Source organism: Phaethon aethereus (assembly GCF_964289735.1).
Source record: "Phaethon aethereus genome assembly, chromosome: 1".
NCBI lineage: Eukaryota > Metazoa > Chordata > Aves > Phaethontiformes > Phaethontidae > Phaethon > Phaethon aethereus.
Window position 1 is genome coordinate 82,787,355 of NC_138575.1, and position 18,649 is coordinate 82,806,003.

An 18,649-nucleotide genomic window follows, 5' to 3' on the forward strand; every position below is an offset into this window, starting at 1 on the left:
GGGCTCACTTCCTCCTCCTGCTTCCAATGAATTTTATATATCCACCATATATATATATATACACACACACACACTCCGTTTATATATACACCCTATTTAATTAGATTAATACAGCTCACAAAACAAAAGAAAAATATGCACTTTCTCCATTTTACATAAACAGAAGCTGACTCAAACAGCAGTTTGTGAATGCTCACATAGGATATCAGCATGAAAATTGGGTAACGGCACTTATTCTCAGGCTGCATCCCTTCCAAGACTCTTTGCAGGAGTGACTTTTTTACATGTCCAGCATTTCTGCTCCAGAAGTCACTGAGAGTTTTTGGGGCTCGGTGTCCATGAAAGACTTCCAGATATGACTGGTGACTTTGCGTCCACTAATCCTGCAGTGCCTGGCCCAAGTTGTTGAAAGGGGAAAGGCAGCATCAAATACAGCCCACAGGCCATGTCGTCGCTTGGGCAACTGGAGATGGAAGCTTTAGAGTTACTGTCATCTTTGAATGTGTTGGCCTTATTCTTGGTATGAAAAGCAAATATGACTCAGTAACATATGTGAAGTGTAAGTAATGTCAAGGATTATTAAAACCAGAAAGTTTCTGACCCAGAAGTAAAGATCAGCAGGGCACCTGTACTCCAACCCAAGACCACCACACCACTTAGGTGGGGTATAGTTAAGTGGTATTTGTGTATCATTAGGATTGTAGCTCGACTCTGAAGTCTGACTTATGTGCTTACTTTTTAATTGTCTTACATGCAGAAACCCCTTCTGTTCCTTCAGAGGAAGAAGCTCACAAGGCACACAGGGAACTACCGGTCAGTTCAGAAACAGTTATATTGCGGTAAGTCTCTCAAAGGCCCCTTAGAATTTGCCCCCATTCCTGTGTAGTACAGACACCTGATGCTCTCCGTTGTTCCTAGAAGAACCAAAGATGACGATAAGGACTAGAAAACTGTAATAAAATGACTTACGCCTATGTTCCAGTCTATGCCCTTTGGGAGAGGATGCCATTGCAACCCTTTGTCCTTTTAGGACAGTGTTTCCATCAAGCCAAACTTTGTTAAGTAAAGCATGTGGAGCTTGAGCTCGTTGGAAAGAGAGGTCCTTGCTGGCTAGATCTGTTACTAAGATTTGGATAAGTCGTCTCTGGCACTGTGCTCTTCATTCGCTCTTTGTTTCCAAATCCCTATTCCCTGACAGAGAGAAGAAACCTGCAGATGCAATGGAGAACTTCAAACGCCGGCACTCCAAACTGATCAACTCCTGTAAGTACCTTCTGCCTGAAGTGCTGTGGCAGACCCCTCTTCTCCATCATCTCTCACACTTGCAGTGAGCATGAAGGAGACTGGCTCCTACCACATGGTAGCAAGGAAGGGGCATTACAGAGTGGTGGTCAGTGGAGGCAGTGAAACCAAAGTCCTGCAGTATGCTCAGGCAGCTGATGAGCTTTGCTTACAGCAGGTGCATGTGGTCTAATGTATTCAGTTACCCTAATCTGAGACAAGAATTTTCTCCATATTGAAGCAGAGAGTGAGTAGCTGCTGTAGAAAGTATAAGTGTATATGCTTCTCTTCACAGCAAGACTGCTGTATCAGGAGTACAGTGATGTGGTTCTGAACAAGGCCATTCAAAGCCAGAAGAGAGTGGATTCTTTCGCAGAGGATATAGAGTCAAGTTTCCCAAGCTCCCCAAGGCTACGGAGGAAAGTGCTGTCTCCCCAGGACTCATATTTGCAACGTCTGTCAGTCTCGTCTAATGCGTCCCTCTGGCAGGACATCCCCATGATACGGGGCAGCAGAATGCTGCTCAATATGTCCCGTGATGAGCAGAAGCTGCAAGAGGTAATGAACAGATGTAACAAGGTAGATGGGTGGTCTGTAGTCAAGAAAGAGTCCGCAGAAGGGTGATTAAAGTGGAGAGCAAAAAAACCTGATGTGGGAATGCAGGTGATTGAATGCAGAGGTCATATCTACCCATGTAAGCAGTAGGGGATGAGGTACCAGTGCTTGTGAAGTAGTACAGTGTTGAAGTTAAGAATTGTAGAGAAAAGGAGCAGTGAAGGACTGGCTCTGGACCACATCAGTAACTTCATGAAAACAGACATGGGGAAATTGTAATGAGAGGAAAACAAGGAATTTTGAGCACGTTCAATGCAAAAGAGAATATTAAAATAGATTTCCAGCGTTCTCCTATGCATAAGCTGATGAGAGATGCTAATAAAACCACAGTTCCTGTGGTAGCGTGTGAGTTTCCCAAACTGACCTTTGTGAGCTGCAGCACTGAGAGGAAACAGGAAGACGTATGGGTTCAGCAAAAAGGTTCATCGAGAAACTGAGTAAGGAAGATGAGAGGAACTGAGAAGTGGGTGGGAAGATCCAGAGAAGAGCTGAAAACAACAGCATGGGAAACATGAAGGAGAAAAACGTGGGTGATGTGGATGCTGGAATATTTATGTGAGCATGAGCATGTAAAACAGGGAACCTAGTGAAAGTGGAGTTGAGGGGAATAAGAAGTAAAATGAGAGCAGGTAGCTATTTTTCTTTTAAGTCATACCACAAGTTTGTCTTCTAAAGACAGACAAACTATATCTAATGGCATGCTTGCCCTTCATTCTTAAAGCCTCTCTTCTGTAATTACACACTACTTAACGTTCTGGGAGATTCTCTTGCTTTGCTCCTTTCTCTTCTCCGTAAGATTCCTCAGACTTGCGTAGTCTACTGATGCTGTGCTCCCTTCTTTCACCTCTCAAGGCAAAGTTTGAGTTGATAATGTCCGAGGCTTCATACCTACGCAGTTTAAATGTGGCAGTGGATCACTTCCAACGATCAGCAGAGCTCCAGGCAATGCTCACCAACCAAGAGCGTCAGTGGCTTTTCTCCCGCCTTCATGATGTACGCGATGTCAGTGCCAGGTGAGATAAGGCCCTTTACTCCCGGGTCTAACATGTGCCATGAAGCACAGACACAGCCCATCATTTCCATCAATACCATCTCTCACTCCTGTTCTGCATGTTCACTGACCTTCAAGGTAGATTACCCACACATAGCACTTTGTGACTGCATACCAACGCTGCCCTGAAAGGAACATTAGTCTTTTTAAGTGACAGGACAATGCAAATCTTGGTGTTAAGTCCCAGGTATTATGGCGCAGTTGTGCACAGAGCAGATCAAAATGTTCAAAATGCTACTGTAGCCATGCCCTGTTGGCTTCAACTACAACTAACGTTGACTAACTAGACCTCAGCCCAAAGCAAATGCAGCTGCTGCCAAATACAAGACAAAAGAAGCAGCTGCATAAGCCCTGACAAAAAAAAAAAAAAAAAGAAAAAAGAAAAAAAAGGGGGGAAAAAAAAAAAGGTATGTTACAGCCATCGCTTGACAGAACCTAATATCAATCAATTGAGCGTAAGTCATAAAATGTAGACATGACCCCACATGCAAGGAATCCTGTATGTTGTAGGATTCTGTTCTGCTTTTTCTCCTGCAAGGCTTGCCTACATATATTGCTAAGCTAGTAAGGTTTGCTGCTACCTTTTCCATTTCTGCTAGTGGGATTATTATGGTGATGTCTTAATTTTCAGTTGTTTCCTGACCATGCCTTTAGAAGTACGCCCTCTCAAGATCAGAGGTCTTTCACCTCTGCTTCTTCCTTGCTGATATGTAGGCCTAGATTGTCATTGTACAGGCATTATTCTTTCTCTAGAAGTAAAGAGCTGTCTTGTGCTTATAAGTGAGCTGTCAGGATTTTAGAGGACTGGAGATGTTCCTGCTTCGCTAACAAACACCGATATTTCCCTCTCCTTTTATGGTGTCACAACCATGCGCTGCAGTTTCCTCTTTGACTTGGAGGAGAAATTTGAGGAGGACATGTTCACCTTCCACGTGTGCGATGTGGCTCTGAAACATGCCCCTGAGTTCCGCAGGGTGTATCTACCATATGTAACAAACCAGACGTATCAAGAGCAAACCTTCCAGCGGTTGCTGTAAGTTTTTTCATTTGTTGCACCCTTCTTCCCTGCCTTACTTCCTTGCTGCACCTCGAATATTCATTCTTTCAAACAATGGGGAATGCAGTAGGTACAGGCTTTTGGCCAGCGCTCACACTACACCCCCAGAAGAATAGGCAGGAACCTTCTTCAATTCAGTGGCATTTGGGACAGCAGAACAGCTACTGCAGGCTCCTCTCCCATAGCATTGGAAAGGGAAAGACTAATTAATATCTGATTCTGTTGCAGACTATTGTCTCTATCTACTCTCTACTGAAGAGAGCAAAAATGACTGTCCTGGATAGTGGTTTTCAGTCTGTGGTTTTCAGACTACTAAGAACCAGAAAGTGATATTTTCAAGTGAAACATCCAACCTCAACCATTCTGTGATTCTGTAATTAATAAAAATATGTCTGCCGTCAGTAAGCTTAAACTGGCCACCAGGAGACTTTAAAAAATGCTGGGGCCAGAAAACAACACTTGCTCTGGGTGGTGGAGTGGAACATCTCTTGCTCTCCTTTTCTGTACCCAGGGGCACAACCAAGCATTGTCTGGGCACAGGCCCAGTCCTGAGCAAGGCTTCCTTGCCACATCTGCACTGCTTTCCTTCGTAACAACCCAATTCCAGTGAAGCTACAGTGATCCCAGGAGAAGACATTGTTCCCAACAGGCTATTCAGGCACTGTCTCTAGGTGCTGCTGACTGGGAAAGATCTAGTCTTGCAGTTGATTGATTCCCTTCAGGGAAGGCTCAGTTTCATACAGAAAAGATCTCCAGGATATTGTCTAGGGCAACATCTACTGGGCCTACAACGTTCTTCCCCATCTCTTCAAGGACATGGAATTGGCTATTCTGGTGGCCACTGCTACCATGGGCCCATTATCTGCTACTGCCCAACATGGAAATCTGGATGGCAGTGGCTGTGTCTAAGAGGGTAAGAGAGACATCAGTGAGGAAGGCAGCTCCTTTCAGAAGTAGCAAGAGAGGGGAACTAGCTGTTTCCAGGCCCTGAATACAGCCCCTGGAGCTGGACCGTTCCGTGTAAGGTGAGAATACAAACCACCACTGTCTCTGTGAAAGATGCCCTACTGATAGGGGGCAATTGAAATGTAGACGTTACTTCTGGCTTTTATTCCAGAGGGCTGTGGCAGAAAGTGGAAAGATATTATAAAAACAGTTGTACTGACCTTCTATAGCTGTTAGAAACCCATACTTGCTCTTCCTTAGGTGAGTGATGCAGTTTCTTGAGATATCTTGCCTCAGGGACAAAACCTGACTGTTGGAACTGGAGTACTTCAACACTCACTGAAATCTGATACTAGGAAGACTTTATTTGCTCTGATGCCTGGATGTCTTCTTTCTTTACCGTTCCCACAGAAATGGAAATGCAGGGTTCCAGCAAGTCCTGGAGAGACTGGAAAGTGACCCAGTATGCCAGCGCCTCTCACTTAAATCCTTCCTCATCCTCCCTTTCCAGCGCATCACTCGACTCAAACTCCTCCTACAGGTAACTGTAGTGATTCTCTGCTTTCCTATAGTTTCCCTCAAGCTGACCCTTCTTCAGCTCTGAAAGTCATATAAATACATGCTAGCTCCAAGCACTGAGTGGAAGGACTGCATACAGCCCTTCATGTTGTATCTGTGATAAGTTTGGCTCTGAAGCCACTGTTGCGTATATTGTGAGTATGCCTTTGCGAAAACAAACCCATTTGTCATCATGTAAATGCCTGCTGTGCGTTAGACCAGCACCAGGAATTGGATATGATAGTCTCTGTGAGGCAATGCAGTTTGTATACCAGTTAAGACTTTGTTGCAACACTGCTTCAATAAATAATTCATGGAGTCTTCTCGGAACATGTTGATTTACATTTTATTGAACCTTTTTGGCTTCCTGCTAGGAAAATGAAGTAAGGGTTTCTTGGCTGCCCTCTACAAGGCAGCCTGTCTCTACCCTGCCTGCAACGTTGACTAATAGGGGACTTCTAGACAGGGAACTAGCCAGTTGCTAATGAATTAATTTTTAGCTCTTTCTGTGAAATTATTTTTTTATTATTATTATTATTTGAGACTTTTTTGAACAGGAGAAAAGGAGTATCAGGCAAAGCACAATTCTATGTATAAGGCTGTGCTTGGATTAGTGGTTGCTTCCTATGCCATGTAACTTGTACATGATAGTTAACACGATTTAGATTTCCAGGATGCCCTGTTCAATGCTGCTTATTAGTGACACTCTGCATCTCAAATTTCTAGCCTTGTTATTTCCACATCTCATCACCTACCACTGTTTTAGTTTCCCTTGAGGCTGGCATCTTGCTGTCTCCTTGTTTCTTCTACCCCTCCCAGATACATATGTCCAGCTTTCCCTGTTTGCATTATGAAAAACATCTCTCATGCAGAATATCCTGAAGAGAACTCGACCGGGTTCTGAGGAGGAAGTGCAAGCAACACAGGCGTACGATGCACTTGAAAAGGTAAGGCTGTCAAGCCGTTCTGCAGCTCTGCTGAAAGGAATCTGGGAGTTTTGGTTGATGGTATGCTCAATATGAGTCAACTATGTGCCCTGGCGGCCAAAAGGGCCGACTGCATTCTGGGATGCCTTAAGCACAGCATAGCTAACCAGTCAAAAGAAGTGATTGTCCCACTATACTTAGCATTGGTGTGGCCTCACCTGGAGTACTGTGTGGAGTTTTGGGCTTCGCAGCATAAGGATATAAAAATATTAGAATGTGTCCAAAGGAGGGCAACAAAGATGGTGAAAGGGTATGACTTCCGAGGAGTGGCTGAGGATGCTAGGTTTGCTCAGCTTAGAGAAGAGGAGACTGAGGGGTGACCTCATTGCTGTCTACAGTTTCCTCATGAGGGGGAGCAGAGCGGGAGGTGCTGATCTCTCCTCTCTGGATTCAAGCTTAAAGCTGCATCAGCAGAAGTTCAGATTGCGTATTAGGAAAAAAGCTCTTCATTGAGAGAATGGTCGAGCGCTGGAACAAGCTCCCCAGGATGGCCCCAAGCCTGACAGTGATCAAGAAGTGTTTGAACAATACTCTTAGATATATGGTTTAACTTCTAGTTTGTCCTGTGTGGAGTCAAGAGTTGAACTCAGTGGTCCCTGTGGGTCCCTTCCAACTCAGGATGTTCTGTGATTCTCCACAGCCATGTTGCATCACAACAGCTCCAGGGCACCTAAGTGACCCTGTCCTTTTTATTGATCCTCACCAGTAACAAATGAGTGTGTTCATGTGGTTCTCCTGTATGTGCAGTGGTAGCTGTGAGCAGAAAACACTAAAGTAGGAGCCAGCTGGGATGCAACTGAACCTGCACCAATGGTACCGAACTACTTTTTTCAGGACTCTCTCTTTCCAGTCTCCTAACTACCATTCCCTCTTTGTGTTCCTTACTTTTGTCCCTAATTAGTGATCAACTACTATCCCAGCTCCCACGAGAAAATATTGCTTAAAAAAACAACAAAGCAGGGCAGGACACTACTCTGTTGCATTGCTTCCTCTATCCTATTTAATACAGAGGGAAGATTTAAAGTCTTCTGGAACAACTTGTTATCTGGAATTTGTACAGCAGCAAGCGTAAGCTAGACTTGTTCTTGGCTAGCTTCTGTTCTGTCTAGTGATTGTTTGATCTTGGAGTGTCACTCCCTTTCTTACAGTCCCTCCCCTAATCTCCACCTAAAGACCAGTTCAACATGATACAGGCCTCCTTGAAACTCTTAGGACTGCGCCTGCCTGCTGCACAGCTCCCAAAACACTGCAGTCTGAGATGGGTGAGCAAGATGTCATACACTGAAATCCTTAGACTCCAGCTGTGTTCAAGCCAGTGTTATCTCTGTGACGCTGTTAATGCAGCTGCCCTGTATCACCTCAGGCAGCTACATAGGCAGTTCACAGGCTGAAGTACTTCTGTTTCATTGTGTCCTGTCCTCACAGTCACTAGCAACAAGCTCTGGGTTGTGGAAAAATGGGCTGATGTTTTATCTAATCAGCCTCCTGTGTTTACAATGGAGCATCTAATAAAATCTACTTCCAAATGACCAGCAATTCAACCTCTCTCACCTGAAAGAAGAGATGTCTCTAGTATCCTTCTCAGTATCCCTAAGTTTAAAACTATACTTATGACAGAGACTTCTTCTAAAGAATACTTTTCTTAAGAAAGAAGGATGATCACTGTAGGTATGGAGAAGCTCAATATGCTCATCTGGAAAAATACTTTTATTTGCAGGAAGATGCCCAAGGAATTATTGCTTACACTGACTCTTCAGGGGCTCCTGGGAATAATACTGATCCCACCAGGCAGTTCTGATCCCATGTCACTCATCGTCTGTTTTCCTCCGCAGCTCATCAAGGATTGCAATGAAAATGTCCAGCGCATGAAGAGCACTGAAGAGCTGATCTACCTCAGCCAGAAGATTGAATTTGAGTGCAAGGTGAGCTCATCCATTCCCTATCCTTAATGTCTTTTATCTCTTTCCTTACAAGGTCACTTGTGTTTACTTTTGTTGTCCTCTCCAGTATACACTGAACTGTTGAACCAGAATATCATACACAGGTCAGCTCTTCATCAGTGCTTCTCTTGCCCAATTGTTGGTGTCAGCCTTTGGCTGAAGGTTCCTACCATGACTTACTCCTGTCCAGCTGGAGAGATGAAAGCGCACTTCCTCTAGGGAAAGGCAAAAATGCAAATTCAAAACTCAAGCATACCTATTTCCTTGTACACACTTGACATGAATGTTCATTTCTGTCTTGCAGATATTCCCACTCATCTCACAGTCCAGGCGACTTGTGAAGTGTGGTGAGTTGACAGCACTGGACTTCAACACCTTGAGTCCAAAATGGAAAGTCACCACCCGTCCCATCTACCTACATCTTTTTAATGACTGTTTGCTCCTGTCTCGGCCGAAGGAGTGAGTGCTTCAACACAATTCTTGCTGCCCCTTCTAAAATACCTGTCTCTTTCTGGGTCTGTGCTTTGGTGAAAGAGTCCTTTCCCTCTGCCTGCCAGCAAGTGGCAGCATTTGTCAAGTCACTCTCCTAACTCTGTTATGTGAGTATCGTGCAAGTATGTGGAATCTGATATTCCCAACTCTTAATTACAACATAGGATAATACAACAAGATATATTCTGGTCCCTAGTGCAACACTTCTACTCTGCCTCTCCATCTCTATAATGTGAAACACTTTAATAAGAACTGTTTATTTTAGTTTTACTTGGTAAATAATTTCTTCCTAGAGGACTGTATGAAGATTAGTGAATGTGCAAATCACTGGTTTGTCAAGAAAGTAAGAGAGTTGTTGGTTGGTGGCTGTGTTGGGATTTTGGGAGAGGATGTGTGGTTTTGTTTTTAAGCTGTAAGCTATCAAAGAAAATTCTGACAGGACAGAGCTTAGTATTTCTATCCTTTTCATTAAGTCCCCTCCCTCTTCTCTGGCCTTCTAAGACTTCTAGCAAGAACAAAGCTTAGGGTGCCTGAAGAAGATGAAGACTCATTAAAAGCTTTTTGCTTTCCTGACATCAGAAAATGACATGGACTCACTTTGTAACCCTCATCACCTTAAATCTCACAACTTGTTTTGTTCCTCCTCTTTACTTGCAGGGGTGGACGTTTTGTTGTGTTTGATCATGCTGCTTTCTCAGATGTGCGTGGGGAGAAGTGCGAGATGAAACTGCATGGAACAAACAAAAATGTTTTCCGTCTCTTTCTACTTCAGAATTACCAGGGAAAGAGAGTGGAGTTTTTGTTTCGTACAGAGACACAGTAAGAGCTCAAGGTTACCCTCAGTATATCCCATTACCACAGCCAGACAGCTCTTAGGAGCGTGATGGTTGTCCCTCAGCTGCTCAAATGCAGCTGCTGAGCAGAGGACTTGAAAAACATCCTCTTGCCATGACAAGCCCCTAATGTACCACCTTGCTCCTCTCTCTCAACATAGCTGCTTGTACAATACTACCACATTATGTCCTACCGTCAGCCTCAAAAAATGGGAGTGTTTGCCTTTTCCCATCCCCTTTCTCCGCTTCCATTTTATCTGCTTACCTTAAATACCCCCTCCCTGACCCCTCCTGATTCCTGTGTGCAAACCTGTACACCGCCCCCCCCCCCCCCCACTTCTCATCATCAGACTGCTATCCCTCGCACTGAATCCTGACACCTATCTGGTGATGTTTTCCAGCAGTGAGAAGCTCAGGTGGATCTCTGCTTTGGCTCCTCCGCGAGGAGAACTGGACCTCCTGGAATGCCCTGGTGAGGCTGCTCTGCTACTGCAGCAATTGGGGTGGGCTGGCTCAGAGGAATTGGAGTCACTGTGAGGTGGAAGATCCCAGAATGATTCCAAGGCAGACTATTTGCCTTTTTGTAAATAAAGGTGACACTCATGGGCTTTCCGTCAGTGCCAGGTTCTGCCAGTTATTTTACCTATTTTTACTCCTCTTCTTAGGTAGAAGACATGCAGTCTTCCTTCCAGTTCTTTGCTCTTTAGCGTTTGGGCAGTCCCCTATCCCCTACCTCCTCTGGGGATGATGCATAGAGGTTTACGGTTGCTTTCTAGTATACCATTTTGATCTTTCCTCCTGTTTAGATGCACCACAAGTTCAATGCATAAAGACTTACAAGGCTCGGGAAAATGATGAGCTGGCTTTGGAGAAAGCAGATATCATCATGGTTATGCAGTACAGCAATGATGGTGAGCAGAAAGAACAAAAAGCAGAAATTATGGGTAGGAAGTTAATTTTAGTAGTGTAAAATGTTAATAACACAATCAAGCTTCAGAAGGACCCTCTCATTCCTGATTGTTGGATTGAGAGGGTGAAGACACTTCATTAAGACACTTTATTTGGAAGGTAAAAGGGGATCTTTTTCTTTGATTTTAGGGCCTTGTTGGAGGGGGCTTTTTGGGAAGAAGAATGAAAAAACATTTGACTACTTTGCCTCATGTTCTGCTTTTCCCCACACCCATAGGATGGATGGAAGGAGTAAAACTTTCAGACCGGGAGAGAGGCTGGTTCCCCTCAGAACATGTGGAACTCATCTCCAGCAAACATGCGCGGCAGAAGAACCTGAAAGAGGAACAACGTGTGAAGAATGCCAAGCAACAGGTCTTCTGCAAGAAATAAGACTTTGTGTGGACCCGTGTACAGTCTCCCTGCCATGGGGAAACCATCTTTTTTTCTGTTGTGCCTCAGAAGAAATGCCTCTGCAAAGAGCATAATACAGCACTTTGACAGAACCAGGTGCTTTTTGCCAAAGAAAGCAGGAATTCAATCAGGAAAAATAATTCACTTCCTCTGTGTCACCAGGACTACAGCAGCAGCAGGAGGAAAAAAAAGTTGCATGTATTGCTTGCATTGTGGTAGTAGGGAGGGACTTTAATCAGACAGAGGTCTGGGATCTGGACTTCTGAAAATACGTTCCTGGTTTTGCCTCTGACAAGTTGCAGGACCTTAGGCAAGTCACTTCAGAATTCTGCCTCAGTTTTCCCATCTGTGAAATGGGGGTAAACTTACCTACCTCACTGGATGTTGTGAGGCTAAATTCACTAGTGTTAGCATACTAAGAGTTTTGAGTTCCTGAGAAGGAGGTGCTAAGTGCAAAGCACAATATAGTTCAGGAGAGTTTTCTATTTGAATATCCTCTTGATATTGTGATGGTGTAATTTCCATTTAGAACAATTTATCTATTTGATCGTGCAAATCTACTGTTTTTTAGACAGGCAAGTATTTCATTGTACCTGAACCTAACTCAGTCTCAGCATACTGTTAAGAGTCCTTGACAGACTTAGAAAATCCACTTGAGTTAAGTGAAGTTTTCAGAAGCCATTGCGATGATTTCCCCCACCTTAAGAGATATCAAGCTGAAGAATCTGTTTCACAATGGTCACCTCCCTTCTGAATATGTGTCCCAGTAAGCCATCTGAAATTACTCTTTTTTACTCCCCACTCAAAGTAGAACAGTGACTTTTGACAACGATTTTTATTATGTGTTGGTACATGCCCTGTACAAAATAACCATCACTAGGCATATGCAATGAAGTGGCACTTTCCTGCTGCTCTTAATCTGATAGCTGATGTGGTATTGCATGCACCATTTTGCACACTTACAGAAAACACTGAGATATTTAGCCACTGTAGATAAAGTCAAAATATGTACCAGGGACTTTGTTCTTTTTTAGAACTCCCTGGTTTTAAGTCCAGTTTACATGCAGTCCTGCTTTTATGCAGAACCTTTGTCTATTTGAGGACATGCCTTCAACTGTAAAATACTGTTTCTGTGTTAAAGTGTTTGCGTTCAGTTCAGTCAATGCAAGATCGAGTATAAGAATGAATACACCAAAGAAAGCAATGTGTAGCCTTCTTGCATTTAATGTATTTGAAGAATTAGTTATCGTCATATCTCCAGCTTTCTGTCTCTGTAACATTCTGCCTCTAATTCCCATTTACGTTGTATCTAGTATAGCTTATTACAGCCTATTTATATCGATAATTTTAGCTGGATAAAAAAAAAGTTGCTTTTAGTCCTAATAAACTCATGCACTTCTCCAGTTAAAATAAACAACTTACTGCTTTCCTTGTTCTTTCCTTCTCAAAGCAATTCGATATTTACTGAGTATATATTCAGTTTTTTCATTTTTTTTCCATATAACTCTCCTCTCTAAGTGAATATTAAGTACAAATAGCTATACTTAGCAGAGGCAGTGAAGAAAGCTTGCTTTACCAGCCATACCCTAAGATTCTTCAGAGCGTTATCACCAATGCTGAAGTGACTGTTGCTGCAGTTTCCATGGTGGTGTACGTCATCAGTATATCAAGGTAAGGTAAAAGGATGACCTACAGAAGATGGGACTCCAGTCCACTATACCAGTAAGACAGGATGCAATTATTCAATTGTCTTTTAATGTATGGTCTAGGCTACAATCTGCCTCCAGTTTTTTTCCCCCTAGAAGAACTGAAGCTGGTCCCTAGTGAAGAACAAAAGCAAAGCCTTACCTCAAACTAAAATAAGTGATATAAGAAGAGTTGTAGTCCTCAACAAGACTCATGAATGTTCAGAGATCCAAAATACCTGCTTGTCCCAGGCTGTCATGAATTTATGCAATATGTAAGTTGTCAGGATCACCACTGTCTCAACTGGGATGTAGAACACTGCTGTGGGAGCGATTCAGTATGTGCCCATGTAAGGTCCTCAGGCAGGCAGACTGAGGCATACCCTTATCACACAGCTTCACCTTTGCTACTTGTGTCATGAGGAGTCAGGCCACAGATAATGCCATTCTAAATCAGAAGTCATCTTGTTAAGTATGTTAAAAGTCAAGAATTCTTCACGCTTTCAACTTCCACTCTCAAAAACAAGCAGGCATATTGTTCACTAGTCTCCCAAGGTGGTTTCTATGTTAAATTTCGTATGTTCTTGTTAAAATTCTTGTTGAGATCGGAAACTTCAAGGCCGCTGTCACTGACAGCACTTCTATAGTGTTTAATGAGTTGGATCAAAGGTTAACTTCTTTCTGTCATAGCTACAGCCTCTATTTCCTGTTGCCAGGTTTTTGTATGTTTAGGAACATTTAAAGGTCACCTTCTGCTTCTAAGAATAATTGCTTATTACACTGGTTTACTTTGATTTCTTACATTTCAGATAGGCCTCGACTTCTCACTATTTGGTTACATTTTTAGCCCCAGCACCATCCTGCCACCAAAATCCATAAACAAATCTGCACTGAATTGCTTCACCCTTTTTCAAACTGATTAATCCTTTCGAACTTGATTAATCCAAAACTGATCTCCTTGGTTTGTACAGAGTATCTGCTGCCTCCTATTACAGTCTTATGAATCAGGATCTCTCCCTACATTATTTAATGGAGGTATCCTGATTTCCCAGAAAACCAGTATTAAACAGAAACAGAAGTGTGTAGTTTGTCAGCCAACTCCCTATACATTTCTAGTAAGATCCCCAAAGATCAAACACTGTAGGAGATGCCAGTGTATCTTAAACAGCTGTCTGTAAATTGAAGCATGAAGAAACCATCATCTTCCACAGCAGCCTTTGGAGACAGATAACATAGCGTATCTCAACAAAAGAGACTCAGTGTCTCTATACTGAAAAAAAATATTAAAAACAACGTGTAGACGACAATTGCACTCATTTCTTTTTGTGATATGAATAGCAATGAAATAAAAGCATGAAATAGGTTTTTACAACTTCTGTTCAGAATCTGAGAAATTCTTCATTTAGGTCTAAAAGTGTACTGTTATGACTGCTGTCATGTTTTTTATTTAAAAATATATATAAATATATGTGGCTTTAAAAAAAAAGGGGGGGGGGCACAGCCCTGGAGTCTGATGTTGGTCCCTCCTAAAGGAAAAGAAATGAAAGCATTCTCCACAGTTCTTACTCCCTTTCACAATACTAGAAAAAGCTGACATTAGGACCAGAGTTCAGTAAAGAAACACAGCCTTGCTCAGAAACAGGAACCTCTAAAGAAGTTAGTGATTTTTGTCTCTGAGCTTTTATCTAATATTGAAAATGTCCCATCCCCTTGAAGATCAGAGTTGTGTTTTGTCAGCCAAATCCTCCTAACAAGTTAAATGCCATTTTAGCAGCAATAACATTCCAGCCAGCGTGTCTTGCAATTGGTCACTGAACCAGGTGCAATGTCATACTAATTATACTGTCTCCAAAATGCTGGCACACATGTTTCAGGTTACACTCATTTAACATAATAAAACTACTCTCAGGTGAACGCATCTGCAGAAGCAGGACCTTCGATGCCTGAGCAAACCTTGAAACAAAGACCAGGCGTATGGGGAAATGCACCGCAGGAGCATGGTGCCATACCAGCAATGGGACACCGAGCCAATAACCAAAACGAGGACGAAGGATGTTCTGTTTTGGTGCAGCAGCACGCAATTAATCAAATCACATTTTTCAAGCGAGCACTGTCTTCGCTGTTAGACGACGGGCAAGTCACATTTAGAGCCAGCTGCATTTTACTCAGTGGGTTGGAGGACGCAAGAGCGGAGGACTTGATTTCCAAAACCGCCGCGACTTAAGCTGTGGCACAGGTCTCTCCATCAACCGCAGGCGAGAAGAAAGAAGTCGGAAAAGCCAGGCTTGGTTTGCTCCTGCCCTTCATCGCGTGTTGTCACCTGCAAGTGCACAATGCTGTTTTAACCGTTACCTGAGCAGATAACAACAGCTGTGAGGGGTCTAATTGCCTGGTACCGCTGCGTTAGGAGCCTTGTTTTTTTCTAAGAATTGTAAGTATAGAAAGGATGCAAAATTACAGCACCTAAAAGCCAAGAAACGCCATTTATTTCTTGACACCACTAGTTTACGGAGGATCAGAAGCACCACTAAACAACTGCAGCCAGAGCCCATAAAAAAATGAATCCATCTTCCCGCTAGCCCACAAGGAAAGATAGTGAGGTTCATCTCATTCATACTACACAAACCCAATTTCGTATCACCTGGGTTTCCGAGGCGTGCTATTAGCGGTAAATATTTAAGCCCGCTCCTCAGGCGAGCTCAAGAACTACGGTCTTGATGGTGCCCTAGATGTGCCAAAAACATTTCTGTCCCCTACCTGCAGGGGCCAGATTCCCCCCTCCTGGGAGACCGACTCTCTGTCCCCCCACACCCGCCGTGCGAGGGGAGGAAAAGCGCCTTCCCGCCCGGCGAAAGATGGCTCCCCCCCCGGCCCGGGCGCCTGAGGGGGCGGGCAGCGCGAGCCCCCCGCCGCCGCCGTGGGGCTCCCGGGGCGGCGGCCCCGTTACCTGCGGGAGCGGCTGGCGGGGAGCCCGTCTGCCCGGGCGGCTGAGGTAGGTGGGTCAGGTAGCCTCGGCCCCGCTGCCCCCCCGAGGGTCGCTGGCGGCCCAGGTGGCCTTGATGAGCCGGCCGGCGGCCGCGGTCCGCGCGGGGTTCGCTGCCGGGCGGGGCATTAACCGGGCTGGGCCGGACGCGCCTCCGCCGAGCCGGCATGGACGGGGCGGGCGCGGAGGAAGAGCGGGAGCCCGAAGGGCTGGGTAAGGGCCGGACCGCGGGGCCGGGACGCCGGCTCTCATTAATGACCGGGGCGGGGAGGCGCCCGGCAATGAGCCTAATGAGCAGCCCCGGTGGAGGATAACGACCCTGTTGCTTCCTCCAGGCTGTTGTCTGTGCGGCGGGTCCGCCGTGCGGGCTGTGGCGGTGAAGGAAGGCAGCCATTAGCCCCTGGCTCCCCTCGTCACCTTGGGCAGGTGGTCCTGCGGTGCCCTGGCCCTGGGGGGAAAGGGGGGAGCCGCCATTTTGCCCGGGGTGCCTTGAGAGGTTTGGGGTAATGGGCTGCTGGTCGGCCCGGTGTCTGCGTGGCCCTCGTGTCACCTGGCAAGTGAGCGCGAGCGTTGGGGGCAGGTGGTCTTCCCCTCGTATCGCACTGAGCGGGTCCCGCTGCCTCTGGGTTTCTAGGCAGCTGGCACTTGCCACCTTCACCTGCTGTCCAGCTTTCCTCCTCCTTGCCCGAGCTTGCCTGGGTGGGCCTGCGGAGCCGATGTTTCTCCCTGTGCCTGTATTCAGGTTGCTCTGTACCAAATGCTCAAAGCAACCTTAGAAGTCTTGCTGTCACTGCGCAAGTGGTTACCTTGTTCCAAGAAACATCTAAGGAGGTGGTTGTTGAGAAGGAAAGGAAGACTTTTGTTTCTTGCTTGTGCACCTTCAGCAGCTCAGGCATTCCAGACATGTATGATGTTCCCAGTCAGCTAAAATCCCTTCTGTTTAAGGGTATGTTTATCTAAAAGTGGGACAAAGTGATGTGCAGTCTAATCTTTTGTCATATGAGTGATGGGAGAAAGGACTGGGTTGGCAACTCCTTGGTTGTAACTATGAGGATCTATCTTTCTCTCCAAACTTTATTTTCATTTCAGGTCTTTTCTTTGGCAATCCCAAGCTGTTGTCAGGCCTATGTTTTAGAAATAGAGACAGCAATCTACTTTTTATTGGAGGAATATTCCTGTAGATGATTTAAAACTCCCAGGTGTCAGTCTCATTCTCTGCTGCAGATACAAGATATGTGCATAAGACTTTGAAATGTATTTTGTGGTGTAAGCATATACTGGTGTTTGCATGAAAGTAAAAATAAGTAAAAAGCCTTCTCAAATCAAAGCACTAAGCTGAAGATGCTATTCCTGATTTGAGGTGAGTGACAGGATGGGCGACACATGAAAATAGTAGCTTTTTCACATAATGAGTGAGACCAGCTCATAGGCAGCAAGGAAGATGGTGGAAAAAGGAATTATATAGAACATAGCCAGCTTCTGCCTCGCTCAGTTCTTGACCCTCCGCATCAGGATATTTCATCTCATTTAACAGCAGTGGAAACTGTTGCTGCTTAACAAGATCAAATCATTACAGTTGCATAGTTTCCTGCTTCTGTCTCTTCCCCGCAGCTAATGTGGTTCTCTTAATCCTGTAAAAAGACAAATTAGGCAGTCTTGGAAGCAGCCTGGCATCCCCTCATACTTCCATGAAGATTCTCCCATCTGACTGGTATTGTGGGGTTCCTTTTTGATTAACAATTGCTTAAAGAAAGAAACATTGAGGCCGAAAGCAAGTTGTTTATTTTGGCGTTGCACTAATATATATCAAAATTAGGACAGAGCGAAATGAAATTATGTTAGATCTTCCCCCTGCCCAATTAACCACATTTCTCTGTAGGCATATGCAACTGAAATGCTGCCAGTGGTCTGCTCAAACTTTCCTCTTTCCAGATGCAGACAGATAAATGGTTTTGGTTTTATTATTCTACTTTCTATTCTTAAGAAATAGTCACCTTTTTTTTTCCTTTTTTTTTTTTAAGTATCAGAAATCACAGACTCACATTTTAAGACAATCGGCAGCTTTTCTTGGTTAAATGTATATCTCAACAGGGAAAGTATAATGCTTCTTTATTATTCTGTTGCCTATTTTAATTATTTCTCTTGCTGTGTTCTTTCTGACCTGTCTTCCACTATTTAGTCTCTCTTAGTGTAATGCAGTTTGTGCTTTTTGTTAAACTTGGTCAGACTTCACTTATTTTTGCCGTCAGCCAGCTATTTCATTACCTATCTTGTAAGTCTGTTATCTGTAAGTGTTGTGGCTGAAGCTGCAGAAAACTAATTTAAGGCATTTGCTACAAGTTTGTACAATCGATTGGGGTTTTTTGCTTGGTCAGCTTGAGTATGATAGAAACAGAAACCTCTATAAATCAAAAAGTGGTATCATTTGTCAGATAATCACTGCTGACACAGTAGACCAAAATTTTGCTTGTATTTTTCTTTTGCTCGTTTTAATAAGGTGACACTTAGTGTCTTGATAAGTCACTGATTTTTGTTCTGTTCCTTATTCCAAGGACTTTTGTTATCCCCAGTGCTGTTTTCCCACTACTGTATTTGTAATATACAACCTTTCCTTTATTCTCTCTGCCTGGAATTAATCCTTCCTGTAGTTTACAGTTGGTTGTTTTTTGCAAGCATCTTCACTCTCAAAATGGGGGTTTTCTCAGCTCAGATGTTTGAGTATCTCCATATTGACCATATCACATTCTTTGCTCTTGCTTTCCCAGCAGCACTCTGTCCAGGTGACAGTCTTTATTTTGAACTCCCTAATTCTTTTTACTGTTGTGTAGTGTTTTCCTTCTCCCATAACTGCAACTTCCTTT

General features: G+C 44.1%; 1 protein-coding gene across 1 annotated transcript in view; it reads left to right on the plus strand.

The window, feature by feature from the left end:
- The window catches only part of LOC309405733 (uncharacterized protein), a gene marked incomplete at both ends in the record, with an annotated part of 64,188 nt that extends 53,089 nt beyond the window's left edge, over positions 1-11,099 (plus strand). The window contains 13 exons of the mRNA XM_082000589.1: positions 758-839; positions 1,199-1,263; positions 1,577-1,839; positions 2,749-2,909; positions 3,828-3,980; positions 5,361-5,490; positions 6,380-6,454; positions 8,326-8,415; positions 8,738-8,892; positions 9,583-9,744; positions 10,160-10,230; positions 10,565-10,669; positions 10,945-11,099. Of these exons, the coding sequence (XP_081856715.1) occupies positions 758-839; positions 1,199-1,263; positions 1,577-1,839; positions 2,749-2,909; positions 3,828-3,980; positions 5,361-5,490; positions 6,380-6,454; positions 8,326-8,415; positions 8,738-8,892; positions 9,583-9,744; positions 10,160-10,230; positions 10,565-10,669; positions 10,945-11,099 (1,667 nt within the window). The remainder of the gene's footprint in view (positions 1-757; positions 840-1,198; positions 1,264-1,576; positions 1,840-2,748; positions 2,910-3,827; positions 3,981-5,360; positions 5,491-6,379; positions 6,455-8,325; positions 8,416-8,737; positions 8,893-9,582; positions 9,745-10,159; positions 10,231-10,564; positions 10,670-10,944) is intronic.
- Positions 11,100-18,649: the final 7,550 nt, after the last annotated feature.